The sequence below is a fragment of the Anarhichas minor genome, unplaced genomic scaffold (assembly GCF_050575085.1).
Source record: "Anarhichas minor isolate MPS153535 unplaced genomic scaffold, ASM5057508v1 ptg000043l, whole genome shotgun sequence".
NCBI classification, from domain to species: Eukaryota; Metazoa; Chordata; class Actinopteri; order Perciformes; family Anarhichadidae; genus Anarhichas; species Anarhichas minor.
Genome location: NW_027466489.1, coordinates 2,629,465 through 2,644,003, shown reverse-complemented (window position 1 = coordinate 2,644,003; position 14,539 = coordinate 2,629,465). Strand labels below are relative to the sequence as shown.

The 14,539-nt window shown below is 42.3% G+C and overlaps 2 protein-coding genes across 2 annotated transcripts; one reads left to right on the top strand and one right to left on the bottom strand.

Moving 5' to 3' along the window:
- Window positions 1–1,308: 1,308 nt before the first annotated feature.
- On the top strand, window positions 1,309–11,295 carry nuak2 (NUAK family, SNF1-like kinase, 2). The gene is made up of 6 exons (XM_076110706.1): window positions 1,309–1,834; window positions 5,837–5,957; window positions 6,471–6,622; window positions 7,571–7,636; window positions 8,028–8,280; window positions 8,382–11,295. The coding sequence occupies exons 1-6, from the start codon at window positions 1,598–1,600 to the stop codon at window positions 9,428–9,430; spliced, it is 1,878 nt and encodes a 625-aa protein (XP_075966821.1). The 5' UTR covers window positions 1,309–1,597; the 3' UTR covers window positions 9,431–11,295.
- ccnd3 (cyclin D3) lies at window positions 10,236–14,006 on the bottom strand. The gene is made up of 5 exons (XM_076111151.1): window positions 13,791–14,006; window positions 13,499–13,714; window positions 13,161–13,323; window positions 12,193–12,335; window positions 10,236–11,955 (listed from the first exon to the last, which is right to left on the bottom strand). Exons 1-5 carry the CDS (start codon window positions 14,004–14,006, stop codon window positions 11,749–11,751), a joined length of 945 nt encoding a protein of 314 aa, XP_075967266.1. The 3' UTR covers window positions 10,236–11,748.
- Between the last annotated feature and the right edge of the window lie 533 nt (window positions 14,007–14,539).

Sequence of the window (14,539 nt, the reverse complement as noted above, 5' to 3'; positions counted from 1 at the left end):
TTGCATGCAACTGTAGCTGTGTTATTCCAGTCGCTCTTAATCAGGTAAACTGTAGGTTAGGTTGGAAAAGGAAGCTCCGGCTCATTAATCAGTATTTTTTAAGTAGATAATTCAGGAAAAAGGCCCCAGAAATTCAATAAAGTGTGTCAAACGTTCAGTTATCAATAAATGCATTCAAAATGATCAACAACTTGATATTATTGATCTCAGCAGTATAGTTCTCTTATTTGGTTTACTGATATTCTGTGTTATATTTAGTGGGGGATCTTTTACTAAGCCAAGTAAAAGTAGCAATATACTGCAATTTAAAAATACTCTGTTATAAGTAAAAGTCCTGCATTAACAATGTCTCTTAAGTAGAAGTACCAAAGCAAAGCATGCAAAACTTAAAGTATAAAAGTAAAAGTACTCACAATGCAAATTAATTGTCCTAGAAAATGTTAAACTATTATATATGCCATTGTTAGCACCGATGCATTAATGTGCAAGTTTTACTATTTCATATAGGACTACTTTTGGGTAGTTTGATTTTGTATGTATTTGTTTCTCGAAATGTATTGCATCATATTTTACAAGCTCATACGTTTTGTATGTAAAATTAACCTGTAAAGTAACTAGTAAAGCTGTCAAATGAATGTAGTGAAGTAAAAAGTAGTATTTCCCTCTGAATTGTACTGGAGTACAAGTACAAGTACCTCTAATCTCTAAATACAGTGCATTGGTGTATGCTATTAAAAAAAAATAAAAAAAATGCTCTTAGATGTTATGAGTGAAAGTGAATGGAAGTCACGAAAGTCATTCAGGAATTCCCCTTCTGTACCTGCAGTAAATCATAAGGCTACATATTGCAAGGCTGTATAAAATACATTTGCCTCACGCTTCATTTTGTGGTGCGCTTGTTGTATATACCCGTGCACACCGATTGTAACAACAGTCACACAAAACAAAAGCTGAGATCTGCATTATATGTTCTAACTTGGTTTACCAACTACTAAATACCACTAAACTTCTATTACAAGTACTAGTCTACTATAGCTATCCGCCTTAAATCACTACTGCTGTTAATGTCGCAGTCTGCTGCTGCTACTATTACTGTTAATAACTCACCACTTTGAAGCACCATTGAACTAAAAATAGGGTTTAACTTGGAGATTAGAAAACATGTAAATAAAAAAAATCTGCCACTAAGAAGAAAGTAACAACAAATTGACCTCAATCCATGCTCTTGCACTAACCGGCGCCGTCTGGTGTCTCAAATCAAACGCTCCTCCGTGTACCTGGAACGCCCCCTCGACTATTTGACGTGTCCGGCTGCAGGCTGAGCGCGGAGCTCGTGTCGCAGCACGCTGTGTACCTGCAGCTGGTAGGTCTCAGCGCTACAGATACACACACACTCTTTAGCTTTCGGTCTGAAACATTTAGTTGTAGTAATCTGCTGCACAGCCGGAGTCAGCTCGTATTTATCTGAATTGTACCTGAGCACTTTTGGGAGCAACTTGCTCCAACAACAACAACAGAGCTCCGCGCGGAGGAATGCACTTTATCTGCGTGAGAAAATACGCCAAAAAGAAGAAGAAGACAACAACGTTGTGTCAGGATGGAGAGCTTAAATGGTGCCCGTCTGTCGTCAAACCGTTGGCCGTCTGTTGGGGCAGTTTCACCGGGTGAACATCCTCCTGTTGGGAGAGCTCCGTCCCAGGTGACCGTGAAGAGACAAGCCGTGAAGAGACACCACCACAAACACAACCTGAAGCACAGGTACGAGTTTCTGGAGACCCTCGGGAAAGGAACCTATGGCAAAGTGAAGAAGGCCAAGGAAAGATCCGGCCGACTGGTAAGGACCGATATTAACATTCTTTTATCACTTTTTATTTGTAATGCCTTCATCGACGGTGTCCACATCTGTGTTGTCCTGTCGGCCGCCTGTTGTGTAGAGATAGAGAGCTATTTTTAGAAGACGCACTGTCTGCACACAGGTATGGGGTTTTTATTAGGGGGCCTCAAATGTGTCAATGTGAGGAATTGATGAGCCACTACTAAATTGTAAACGAATAAAATAGGTTGGTGTCAGTTGACAAACCAGCATACGTTAGACATCAGTTTGTTTGGTTTAGGTTTCTCTTGTTTTTCTCTGTTTTCTGAACATTGCGTCCAGTCTGTGTATTTGGTAAAACAAAAAAAACCGAATAAACTGTTTTAATGTCTTGCATAGTAATCTAAGCATTTTATTCTCACCACCTTTCTCAGAACGTGTGTGTGTGTGTGTGTGTGACTGTGTTTGCTAACGGGGTTGGAAAGTACACAACTCCTCTGTGTAAATTAAAATGAAATATAACACTTATCTATTCATAAGTATTTACACACCGTGGCACCAGTTACCTCGGTGGCCTCCCGAGTCTGTGGCAAACCTAATATCTTAACAAGTTATTTGTGGTGCATTAAAGTAGATCATTGGGCAACTAAATCGATACTTGTGTGAGCTCATCCTACAAAGACTGAAGCCTACATTGATCCCTGTAACTCTGTACACAAGACGTTTTACGCAGTCACCTCCTACTGGGTTAAAAGGAAGTAAGCGGAGGTGTTTCTTCGGAAAGCCCGTGTGACTTCATCCCAGCAGGAAGTTTAAAACAGGAAAGTTAGGTAACTTTCTTTCTTTGGGGGGGGGGGACCGCAACGAGCCCTCGGGTTATTCCAGTTCCCTGTGACCTAAGGCGAAATGGGAGGTATCTAATCTAAACGCACTGGGCAGAGATAACCCGTTTAAAAGGAGCACAGAGGTTATATTCTTACACGTCCACAAATTGATGATGTGCCAGTTTATATGAATGATGGTAGACTAAACAGTAGAAGCATGTCAGTATAATGCAATATAATTTAACTACAGCCTATAAAATGGCCATAAAGTTGAATCAACAACTTTCTAAAGCAGTTTTAACAAAAACGAAACTCTGACATTCCTGAAGGTTAACTGCAGGGCTCCTGCATTAGACCGCACTCAGTTTACCAAGTGTTGCCTACTAAATGGCAACTATGTGTCTGTTTGTCTACATATTACAAACGGTGTTCTACACCTGATAATTAGCTTTCTACTAAATCTTTTTTTTTTTTTGTTTGTTTCCGTAACGTAATTTATTCAACATTTAATCAAGAAATTATAGGCCAGTTGTCAAAAACAAAAGGCACACTCAGAGTGTAACTGCATTTTTATTGCAGGTGCAGGTAGATGCCTTCAGAAACGGTGACTCATCAAAAAACCAAAACACAGATACTTGGCCTAGAAGTGAGCTCCCCTTTGTCAGCAGGTCATGTTTATCGGAAATGCTCTTAGATGTTATGAGTGAAAGTGAATGGAAGTTATTCAGGAATTCCTCTTCTGTACCTGCAGTAAACAGTAAAACAAGTCCAGGCTTGTTGTCCATCCCTTGTTGTCCACCCCTCTCTGCCCTGACACCGTCTGACGCGACTCGCTGCTGCTACACTCAGCTTTTATAGGAGAAGAGTCGGCGTCTGAATGTCATCCCTGCAGGCATCTTCCTGGTCGTCATGCCTCAAACCCATGTTAACGTCTCAAAATACTGATCAGCCCAAATGTCTGTTTTGAATTCAGTTCAGCTCAAACAGCAGTTGGCACACAATGGAAACATTCATGTGCTTTGTTTTGAGCTACCTACCTGTTGGTATTGACGACACAATGGACAAAGATGTTATTTGACGCGGGGAGTGACCCAACACAAAGGATGGCTTCATCTTGCGTGCGTTGTGGCACTACAGCTGTTCCCATTATCTACATGCATATGTTTGATGACATAACCCATTAAGGAGGGTGCTTTCAGCACACACTGACTGTAGGGTAGACCTCACATTGACCTGGATGCTGTATCCACAACCAGCTATTCAGAAAGCCATTACTTTATTTATCTCGATTAACAAATCTTATATTCTATAACATATTCTTAAAAAAAAAAAAAATAATTCAAAGCTGATGGATAATAAATTTACTATCACAAAGTCCTCAGAAGCGAGCTAGGAAATGTTTGGCACTTTTGCTTGAAAAAAACGTCTTAAATGATTTATATTTAATAGTTGCCAACTAATTTTCTGTCAATCAACTAATCAATTAATTGTTTCAGCTCTAATCTGTCATGCTGTCCAATCAAAAGCAATCAACTATGTAAATATGAAGTCACTGTAGCATCAACCACTTAAACATAACTTTCATAAATAACAGCTTTGGAGGGGCAACAAAATATAAACATAACTGCTAATCCTTTGTAAATGTAGGTACGTAAGTATTTTTGTATGTTTCAAAGCTAGCTAGTAGTTTTCATGCAGGTTAGAATGAAAATATCCAATTAGCTAACCTAACGTTATTTGGTCATTTAAGTTAACGTTATTGACGTTTAAGGTATATTGTGTTATTTTTGTGAAATGTAATGTGTCAAGTCTCATGTGTAGACACGTATTACTTCTTTTGCTTTTCTCTCCAAACGGCTCGCATATAAGTCAGTTGGTTCAGGGAGCTATGCAACAGTAACACAGTGGAACTCTGTGTTAAATATCAAATATTTCAACCTCAGTGCCTATTGCGTGGAACAAACTGAGTAAAGAGGCCACACACACACACACACACACCAACACATGGGTGTGAACTCATGAGTGTGAGTTCAGCCCGTCTGACAGATATGCAAACAAACGCAGGAAGCCACAGTTCCCAGAATCAGGATAAGGGTTCTGTGTGGTGTGACCCGGAGGAGCCTCGAGGCCAGACACTGACTCATGACGGGAGACAGTTGTGTGTAGAAACTGATATGACAGGTCGCCGCCTTACTCACTTCCCCCGTGTCTGTAGCCTCGAGGGTCAGAAAGGAGAGGAAACAAGGACACCCCACCACCTAGTGCCCATCGGGGGCCTCATCACACCCTTCAACTTGGGGTAGACTGATGACGCACTCGGTGCACCGAGGAATCTCAGGCATCTGAGCTTCAACTAGACAAACGCAACATAAAGACGTACAGACTTGTCCAAAGCTTTTATGTGATAAGTCCCCAACAGATACTATTCACATTTAAATGTCCTTATTCCACAAGTCTCTCAGACAAACGGCAGCCAATAGATTTCTTTACAGCAGACAATACTTGACCCGGCGATGCCTCTGCCTTGTTAGAAACAACATGGCACAGTATTCGCTTCGCTGCTCATTGTTACTCTCGCAAGAGGACGAGCTTCAGAGGGAAGGAAATGCTTATTAACATTTTGTTCTTCTTTTTTGTGCACTTATTCTGCTAAATAGACAGACATAATGTAGTTTATTTATTTACTGACTTCTATTCCAAAAGCAGTGCAGTTGCTGACCATTGTATAAATGTTTTCTTTGTCACTAAAGCGAGATTATGTGAGTCTTGACACACACATTCTTCTTTCAAATGAAAAGTGAAAAAAATACACTGTTGCACATTTCAATACACTCAGTGGTTTCACTGCTGCAGCCTCACTTGGGTTTGTATGAAAGAGCTTATGGTGGATAATGGATACCGCTCTGTAACTGACATTACAGAGTCGGTTCACTGACTTCTAAAGACTCCTCAACTGGGTCTGTTGTTGCACTGTGTTTGGATATTTACCATTTTCCTGCACTTGTCACTTAAGGCCACAGCAGCTGCTGTTCATCAAACGTTACACCCTTGCTTTAAAGTAACTATTTGACTCTCCTAACAACTGTAAAGCTATATTATTTTATTTATAAGCCCCTGGAAGTAATCTCACTTTTCTAAAAAAAAGTATGCAAAATATGATCGATTTTTCTGAAAGTCAAATTTTCTTTTCTTTTTTTAGGTTGCCATAAAGTCGATCAGAAAGGATAAGATAAAGGATGAGCAGGACCTGGTTCATATTCGCAGAGAAATTGAGATCATGTCCTCACTCTGCCATCCGCACATCATCACCATATATGAAGGTACAGTATTCAAAATGTGTTTGGGTTTAGTTTCATCGCTCGCCGTTCAGAGCTGACTTCGTCTCCTACATGCAAAGTGAAACGTGATACCTGGAAAGAGACGACTCTCAATCGGTCTCTGTTTGGAGATTCAGAGTTTGGTCACGCAAGTCTTTTGTGCTGAAGAACGATGTCATGTTGCATAAGCGCTGACGTCCGGTCATACCCCGAAAGAAAAATGTGCAGGGCTCTTGTGTCTTCCCGTGTTCCTCACGCCTGATGAGATGGTCGTCGTTCAGTGTTTGTCCACCTCAGTGCATGTTTGCAATACGGTCATCATGGGGCCCCGTTTATCCTAATCAGAGTGGGACTAGGGGTCGCACAGGAAGGTCTATGATGGGCTTTCAATGCAGAAACGTTCTTAATTCAAATGTGTTGGCGCTGCAGAGATAATCTCATTCAGTTCCATTTGGGTGATGAGTTGGATTTGAAACCTTTTTAATAAAAGTTGTCGTGTTTTTTTTGATCTTGCAGTATTTGAGAACAAGGACAAAATTGTGATTGTGATGGAGTACGCCAGCCGAGGGGACCTGTACGACTACGTCTGTGACAAGGGGAACATCTCTGAACGGGAGGCCAGGCACTTCTTCAGACAAATCGTATCGGCTGTGCACTACTGCCATCAGGTGAGGCCGTCTGTCTCAATCCCACGCCTTCACACAGAACACGTAAAGTTGTTTATTGTAGCTGTGGTCGAGTATCTCAGCCCTCCTCACGCATGGCTGCTACGTCGAGGCTAATGACGCAGAGCTCCACTCGGACTAGCTGCTCCGCTCGTCGTTTTTTTTTTCCCAGAGCGCTGGCACCCCCAAAGTTACATAATGGGCATTATTCACTGTGAGCCTGCTGATCTGAACAGTGAGGCTGTGAGAACGATGCAGGGGGAAATGAACAGTTGGTCTGTGGAGAGCTAAAAGCCAGTCGTCCCTACAAACACACACTCTTAATGAGGGTGTGATGGAATAGAAGGGCTCTACACACACGAGCAGTTGTTGCTGTGTAATTACATTTACAGCACACTATGTTTTAGTGTTCAGTACTATGCAGAGCCTTTATACATGTTTGCTGGACTGTATGCACAGAGTGAATTGCCCTGCCATATTCTCTGTCAGCCATCTGTTTTATTGGGTGCTGATGTCTCGTTAAATATTTAATTTTCCACGTGGAAAGCAGTCAGGAAAAGGCCATCGAAACACTTTTTAAAAATTGGTTATGCATGTTGCAGCGATGAATTCTAAAGAAGTCCACGCAATAGTTTCTTCATGACTACATCGTAACAATAAATGAATCCGTTGCTACCAGTAGTGCCCATATACGTAATAGTTGACCTGCATGTTTGAAAGCAAAACGCATTCAAACTGTGCCTGAGTCAAAGGCATGCCCCCCTACAGAGTGGAGGACAATGAGGCATAGCTGACGTACTAGAAAAAAAAAAAACTTCACTCGGAAAAGAATGTGTTCTGACCCAGTAAAGACTAATCCTTTTATATAATATAGAAAACGGATGTGTAATGGCCTGGGTGTAAGATGTTGTTATGCTTAATAACTTGTATATATATTTTTTCCCCTGTCAGAATGGAATAGTACACCGGGACCTGAAACTGGAAAATATTTTACTAGATGGCAAAGGCAATGTGAAGGTATGTTCCAAAAACACACACACACACACACACACACACACACACACACACACACACACACACACACACACACACACACACACACACAAAAAAAGTCTGCAGTTTTAGGTTATTGGATTTTTGTATGGTTTAGATTGTAAATGACAGCAGATGGTGGTTCTATCAAAGGTAATTAAAAATAACGTGTTATATTTGACAGAAGATTTCATTGCTTCAAGTTCTTGTGAAAAGTGATTCACTATGCAACCTTTAACATCACAGTATTACGTGTTCTGAATAAACAATGACTTATAGTGACGCATAATGGAATCTTTTGAGGTTATTTCTGCAGTAATCGGATGATGATACAACAGCTCCGACTGTTGCTCAGCTTGACTTCCACTTCTTGCAGATCGCAGACTTCGGGCTGTCGAACCTCTTCCACGGTGATGAGTACCTCCAAACCTTTTGTGGAAGCCCTCTGTATGCTTCCCCAGAGATTGTCAATGGACGGCCATACCGCGGGCCAGAGGTGGACACGTGGTCTCTTGGTGTGCTGTTGTACACTATGGTTCATGGTACTATGCCATTTGACGGAAACAACCACAAGGCATTGGTCCAACAGATAAGCACCGGAAACTATCGTAAACCCATCAATCCCTCTGGTGAGTCTTTCAGCTCAACTACTCTTTGACACATTTATTTTGGTGTCTATATATTTAGTTTCGTCAAAATGTAACTGTTTGTTTCTCTATTGCTCTCTCAGACGCATGTGGGCTTATCCGTTGGATGCTGATGGTAAATCCTGAGCGCAGAGCCACAATAGAGGAGATTGCAGGACACTGGTGGCTCAACTGGGGCTACCCGCAGCCATTACTGGCTGAGACAAAGAGCAGTCCAGTGGAGCAGACCACTTCCCCAGCCTCTCCATCGACATCACATCCTGCCGGGCTGGCCCTTGTTGGTAGTTGGCTGCGCCGTACGTCCAGGCCTTTACTGGAGAACGGCTCTAAGATGCGCTGCCTGCTGCGCTCACAGGGCGGTGGAGGGGATGTCGTCCGGCAGCGCTCCCTGCGAAGGTCGCAAAAGGAAAACAACGTCTCCCAGACCGTTCATGAAGTAAGCACTGACAGTCGCCCCTCCAAGGGGATTCTAAAGAGACGCAACAGTGTGAAACAGAAGGCAATGAGTGAAGTCCCTGCTGCGGGTTCAGTGGAGCCACAGAACATTTTGGGTTTGTCTGCACCAGCTGATGCGCCTTCAGCTGATCCGCTGCCTCGCAAAGGAATCCTAAAGAAGCGAGCGGAGCAAGAGTCGGGCTACTACTCCTCCTCTCCCGAGAACAGCGACTCTGGCTGGGCTCCACAAGCTAAAGAGTGCCCTTCACCGCCAACTCACAGGAAAGGCATCTTGAAGCGCAATGGAAAGTTCTCCTCAGGTAGGCTGCAGGAGTTTGGCTCTCTGGACCAGCTGGCGGCTTCGTTACCCTGCGGAGGCGTCCGGTCGAGACCGAGCGGGGCCACCAGCGAGGACAGCATTCTGTCTTCCGAGTCCTTTGACCAGCTGGATCTGCCAGACTGCGTAGGACCTCCAGCACAACTGGATAAACCAGCCAAGTCCAGCATGAGAGGATGCGTGTCTGCTGACAACCTGCTGGACATCACAGAAGACGGGATCCTTGGGGACAGGTTGCCGAGGGCCTGGCACTGCTACAGGTCTGGAGTGGCTGACAGCGCCTTTTCGATCACAGACTGTGATAATGTAACAGAGGCTTACAAACAAGCCGCGGTTACACGAGGCTCTGCAGCAAGCTGAAGGCCTGTTGACTAAAGACTGCTAAACTACTGAAGACATGTTCGCCAAAGTGCATTATGTGACCTCACCGGCACACTGTTGTGATAATCATTCTGGCAAACTTCAGGAAGTGCACAGTACCAAAAAGGCCGGAGGCTTCTTGTTAAATGTCGACGACTGTATTTTAGATGGTGATAAGTGTCTTTTATGAATAGCTTGTAATTTGAATGAGTAAAACAGGCAAAAAATAAGCAGACTGCACAAATATCATGCTGCAGTTTAAAATGTCCATTTCAAAGATCCTCAGGAGAAGAGAGCTGCTGTTGGTCAACCAGGAGCTCTACATTTTCAACATAAGAGCTTATTATCAAGTGTAGTTAAAGTCACCCTGAAACCAAAACACTGGTCTTCAATGTCGAAAAGTAAAGTTTGTTTAACAGTGACAATAAACCAAGAAGCTGACATTCAGTCACAATAGGACTGTTGTTTGAACAACGCTTCAGCCACAAAGTCTGTGTCTTTTACTGTCGACAGGACAGTTTGATAAAGAGTTTATGACTTAACAGCTCTTTAAGATTCTAGCAGTGCGAGAGCTGATCATCTGTCAACATATTTATCTAGAACAGCACTAACGCACAGGTTCAACGTTAGGAGGGGTATACTACAGCTTTTACTGTGCTTCAGGATGTGGGGGAAATGACATTTCGTGGATACCAAAGAGTAAGTTTGCTACTGTCATTGGAGTTATTTTGTTTCTTTATTTAAAGCAACAGCAAAAAGTGCCAAGATGTTTGTTTGTGACAGGGATTTCAGCTCTGAAGAGCAATTGTTTTTTTAAATTCTTGTATTTTTCCACTTGAAAGGACTCGTTCTAAGTTTGGATAATGACTTGAATAATAATCATGACGTCTGACTCACATAGAGCGTAACCGGTAGAACCTGCTTTTGCTCCAGAGCCTGCACTAATACAATAGACAGGTGGCAGTTTCACAGGAAAGGTAGGGCTCATAAGGCTTTAAGGTCAAAACACTTTACTTTGTAAAACAGTGAGGTGTTTGAAAGCGAACAATGCGCCCCAGCTAACTACTGTATGATGTGTAACCCTTGTACCGAATTTTCAAGATCCGTCATGCAGCTCGTGTGAACTTTTAAATTTAAAATATCTCGACACCTAAGGTGATACAGTATTTCACAAAGCTAGATTAAAACTTCAGCCATTTAACTGTTAAAAAAAAAAAAAAAAGTACTACGGTTTAACCTGGTGACCTTGAATGGTAAAAAAAAAAGCTTAAATATCAGGTTTAGAAGTAGAATCATGCAGGCTAATGATGACATTACATTTTACAAGATATCTGGTTTCTACTCCTGCTTTATTAAATACCTGCTGGTAATCATAAATGTACATTAGTATGTTTCTGTATGAAATGTCATGCTGCACACTAGAGCTACTTAATTGGATTGGCATGCTGGCATTAAAGTAGAACATCAAATATTTTTTCCAGGTATTTATGGCCACGCTGAGGCTTATCAGGAATGTAACACGCATACAAAAGTAAACTTTGAATTGGCTGATTCCAACTTAACATTCTTTTCATTCATTTGTAATCTGTCACAGACAACTGATTTATTATTCAAGTGTGACAGAGGAAGAGGGGTCTAAAATGGCATCTGTTTCATTTGTGTGTACAACATAAAGTGCATTTCATCACGGTTTCTCTTGTTTCAGAAGTTGCAGGTATGCAGACTCTGATCATATATATTTTTTTCTTTAACAGCAACAAAAACCATGTTTGCCAAAGTTACTGGGCTTGTTATTTATATGACTGTGATCTGCCATGCTGTTATGACCGGGATGAAGAAATCAATAAAAACTACAGAGAACTCAAGTGCTGACTAATGTCATCAGTGACCTACATACAAATGCTTAATGTCTTAACAGTACTGGTTTATAGCCACAAGGGAATTCATTAAAGTGCTGAGACTATGTAGAAACATCTGTTCAAACGTATCAGAACTGTCCAGATATAACATTTTCAATGAATCTAGATATATATGTATATATATCGATACATATGAATAGAATATATAACATTTCAAATGTGCAAACATTGATATTGGGATTCAGTGCAATTCAATATCAAAAAAGTTAATGTATTATATCTTTCAAAGCTGCCTAGCATAACACTTTAAAACAAGCAGCAACAGGGTGGACATTTAAAACAAATCTTAAACTGTAATAGCTCTACATGTCGCGGAGGGATCTCCAAAAGAACTTGCCAAGAACAATAAGGATTAAGGAGTGATAGCATTGTTCTGGTTCATGGCTGTAAAGTTATAATTTAACCATTAATGTCAGGGAGGAGTGGTTTTTGCTTGAATTCCTGGGGTGATGTCACTGGTGTGAATAAAACATCCTGAAAGTCAGCAGGGCTGTAGCTGATCTCTGAGCTGTGTGCTCCGGATCTGCAAACACTGGCCTGGAAACAAGAGGGCAGGCTGAGCTCCAACACACTCCCTAGCTGGTCATAGCAGAGGAGGACCGAGCTCTGTTCAGGGTCAGGTGAAGAGGAAAAACAACCATAAGTTCATCAGTGGGTCATGGACAGACTCTGGCTCTTGACCCAACACTCCATGTGCATTGGTTGTTCTTCTAAAACACACATCTGACGGTCTGTTTAAACGGGGAGCTTTCTAACGCCATCACAAACATGACAGTCGATGTTGACAACAGGGCAAAGTCAAAGAGATATCATATGAAAACGTGAGTTAAACATTAACCTTACCAGATCAATGACCAATAGGTTGGCCAAAAACGTCAGCACCGAATCGGAGGCGATGGCAGCGTCCACTAGCTTCAGCCTCTGCATGGCAAGGCTCACGCAGGCACATGCAATGGTGGAGGGCAAGAACACTGAAAACCTGCATTCTGACGATAAGAGACGAAGATCACTTCCTCTAGATAGTGAAACAATCATATCTAGTACAATATTTCCTAATTAAGATGGCCACTTGCAGTTCACTTGAAGTATTTGTAGCCTACTGCAACGGTGAGAAAGTCAGTAAAGGCTAGACGTAGACAATGAAATGGATTCCACCATTGCAGACACACCCTGGTGGACTAAAGCTCGTACTCAAAAGCAGACATTTCCCAAAACCTGATAAGCTTGTAGAATATCCTAGTTGCTTGAAGACAGGAGACACGCTGAGACAAAACATCAGACATTCAATCCATGCCGAGACACCTTTTTGAATGCATTACAATGGTGGAAGCCTCGGAATTGTCTCAACTTTATGGGCTGTAACGTCATAGTGTGTCTAAAACAGCACACACTGACTGTCTCCCCGTGACCTGTTGCCTCGGGCAGCAGCACAGAGATTCGTGGGAAATCCGCCAGCTGAATGGTCGGACGGAGGTCTTTCACGGGAGACAATACAGGATTACACAAACTCAGCTCTCTGTCTCCGAAATGAACTGCTGACACATCGCAATCAAAGTTGTGGCCGCTTTGTGTTCATTGTTCACCGTGTGGAAAGACATTTAACTTCACTGTCACGTTTAACGCTCACTAACAAGGGATTTAAAGTAGCTGCTTTTACTGCACTGGAGGAATAAAACAGCTTTACAATCGAGCACAGAAATCATTTAACACAAGGGGGAAAAATGGTAAAATGTCTTTTTTCCATATTTGTATCCATTGCCACTGCGTATTGTCTTCTTTATTTATTATGGTAACCCAGTTATGTAACTTACCAGTGGCTGCCAGAGCAATATAGGTGTGAACATGCCTGCGCATGTTAGGAAGGTGCTGGGGCCGGACCAAGGGGAGAGCGTGGAGCACCGGCTCCAGGAAGTCAGAGGGTACCACAGAGGCCAGACACCAGTCTAACCTGGAAACCACCGCCACCTCCCAGTGCTGCAACACACACAGTCCTTTAACTCTACCATCAGAAGGCCCGTACATTAAAACGTTGAATTATAAACCATTAAAGCTATGGCTATCTGAGGGGAACAGTGAAATGTAGGTATGATCCAATCATTGGTTCCCAAACACAATGTTTAGTTTATGTGAAAAATAAAAGTGGAGTTACCAGGATGTCTGAGATTGAAATGGAGTTGTCTGTGTAGATACAAAGCTTGCTGGCAGTCAGATGGACAGTCTCTCTCATCTTGGAGGCCAGGAACATACAAACGGACCCTAAAAGCTGCAGGTTGGACTGTTCAACTGCGAAGCTGCTCAGGTAACAGTCCAGGTAGTGCACCGCCAGCGGAAACACCTCCTCCTCACATTTCTGCTCCTCGCACACCTATAAAAACAGCCAGATGTTGTACTTTTAAGTCAGCAAAGATGACGTGTACTTTGAGTTTGACTGATGTGCATACCTGAAACATCCACACTGCCAGTATATTCCGCATGAAAGGCTCGATGTCTGTCTGGACTAGTTCAAGGTTTGGGGCCACCCGGCAGGTCTTCTCTAAGGCCGTGAGGTTGTGCAGAGTTCGGAGGTCGCCGGTCACCGGTTGGTCGCCGCCCGCCCGGAGAACCACATCACGCTCCGTATCACCGGCATGTATGTCTCTGGATCCCCAAAGATCCATTCGACGAAGTTAAATACAGGAGCGTTCAACGAGGCGTCCGCTTCGTCCGATAACCGTTAGCTAGCTACCGTTAGCTAGCTATGCTAACCCTCATGGGACGTTCACTAAATGACACCTCGTTTAAACGAGGCCTTTAAAGTAGCAAACACAAACAGGCTCAACTGGGGTACCGGGTTTGTTTTGTTCAAACTAAATTTGATAAGTTGAATTCAGGTCTATCATAAAACGATCAAAGCTGAACGTAACGAGGTCTAGCTCTGTGGCCTAACGTTAACTTAATGTCGGATCAGAGAAGACACAGTTAAAGGTGAACATTTATTTTATGATATCCGACCTCAACTACATTTTAACAATGATGCTGAATTTGAATTAAACAGTAACTCATTGTCTTTAAGTACTTTTAAAAAAAGGCCAATTTCACATTTACAATTATTCAGTCTCAAAAAGGACAGTTCACCCCAAAAATAAATGTACATATATCTAACTCTCACCAAAAACTTTGATAAAAAGCACTAGGAGGAAATATATGTATT

Excerpts from the sequence above, each read along its gene's own strand:
- nuak2 (XM_076110706.1), top strand. The coding sequence starts at position 1,598 with ATGGAGAGCTTAAATGGTGCCCGTCTGTCGTCAAACCGTTGGCCGTCT. Across the intron at positions 6,623-7,570 it reads CTGTGCACTACTGCCATCAG|AATGGAATAGTACACCGGGA; the intron begins GTGAGGCCGTCT and ends TTCCCCTGTCAG. Across the intron at positions 7,637-8,027 it reads ATGGCAAAGGCAATGTGAAG|ATCGCAGACTTCGGGCTGTC; the intron begins GTATGTTCCAAA and ends CACTTCTTGCAG.
- ccnd3 (XM_076111151.1), bottom strand. The coding sequence starts at position 14,006 with ATGGATCTTTGGGGATCCAGAGACATACATGCCGGTGATACGGAGCGT. Across the intron at positions 13,715-13,790 it reads TGGCAGTGTGGATGTTTCAG|GTGTGCGAGGAGCAGAAATG; the intron begins GTATGCACATCA and ends CTGTTTTTATAG. Across the intron at positions 13,324-13,498 it reads TTTCAATCTCAGACATCCTG|CACTGGGAGGTGGCGGTGGT; the intron begins GTAACTCCACTT and ends TGTGTGTTGCAG.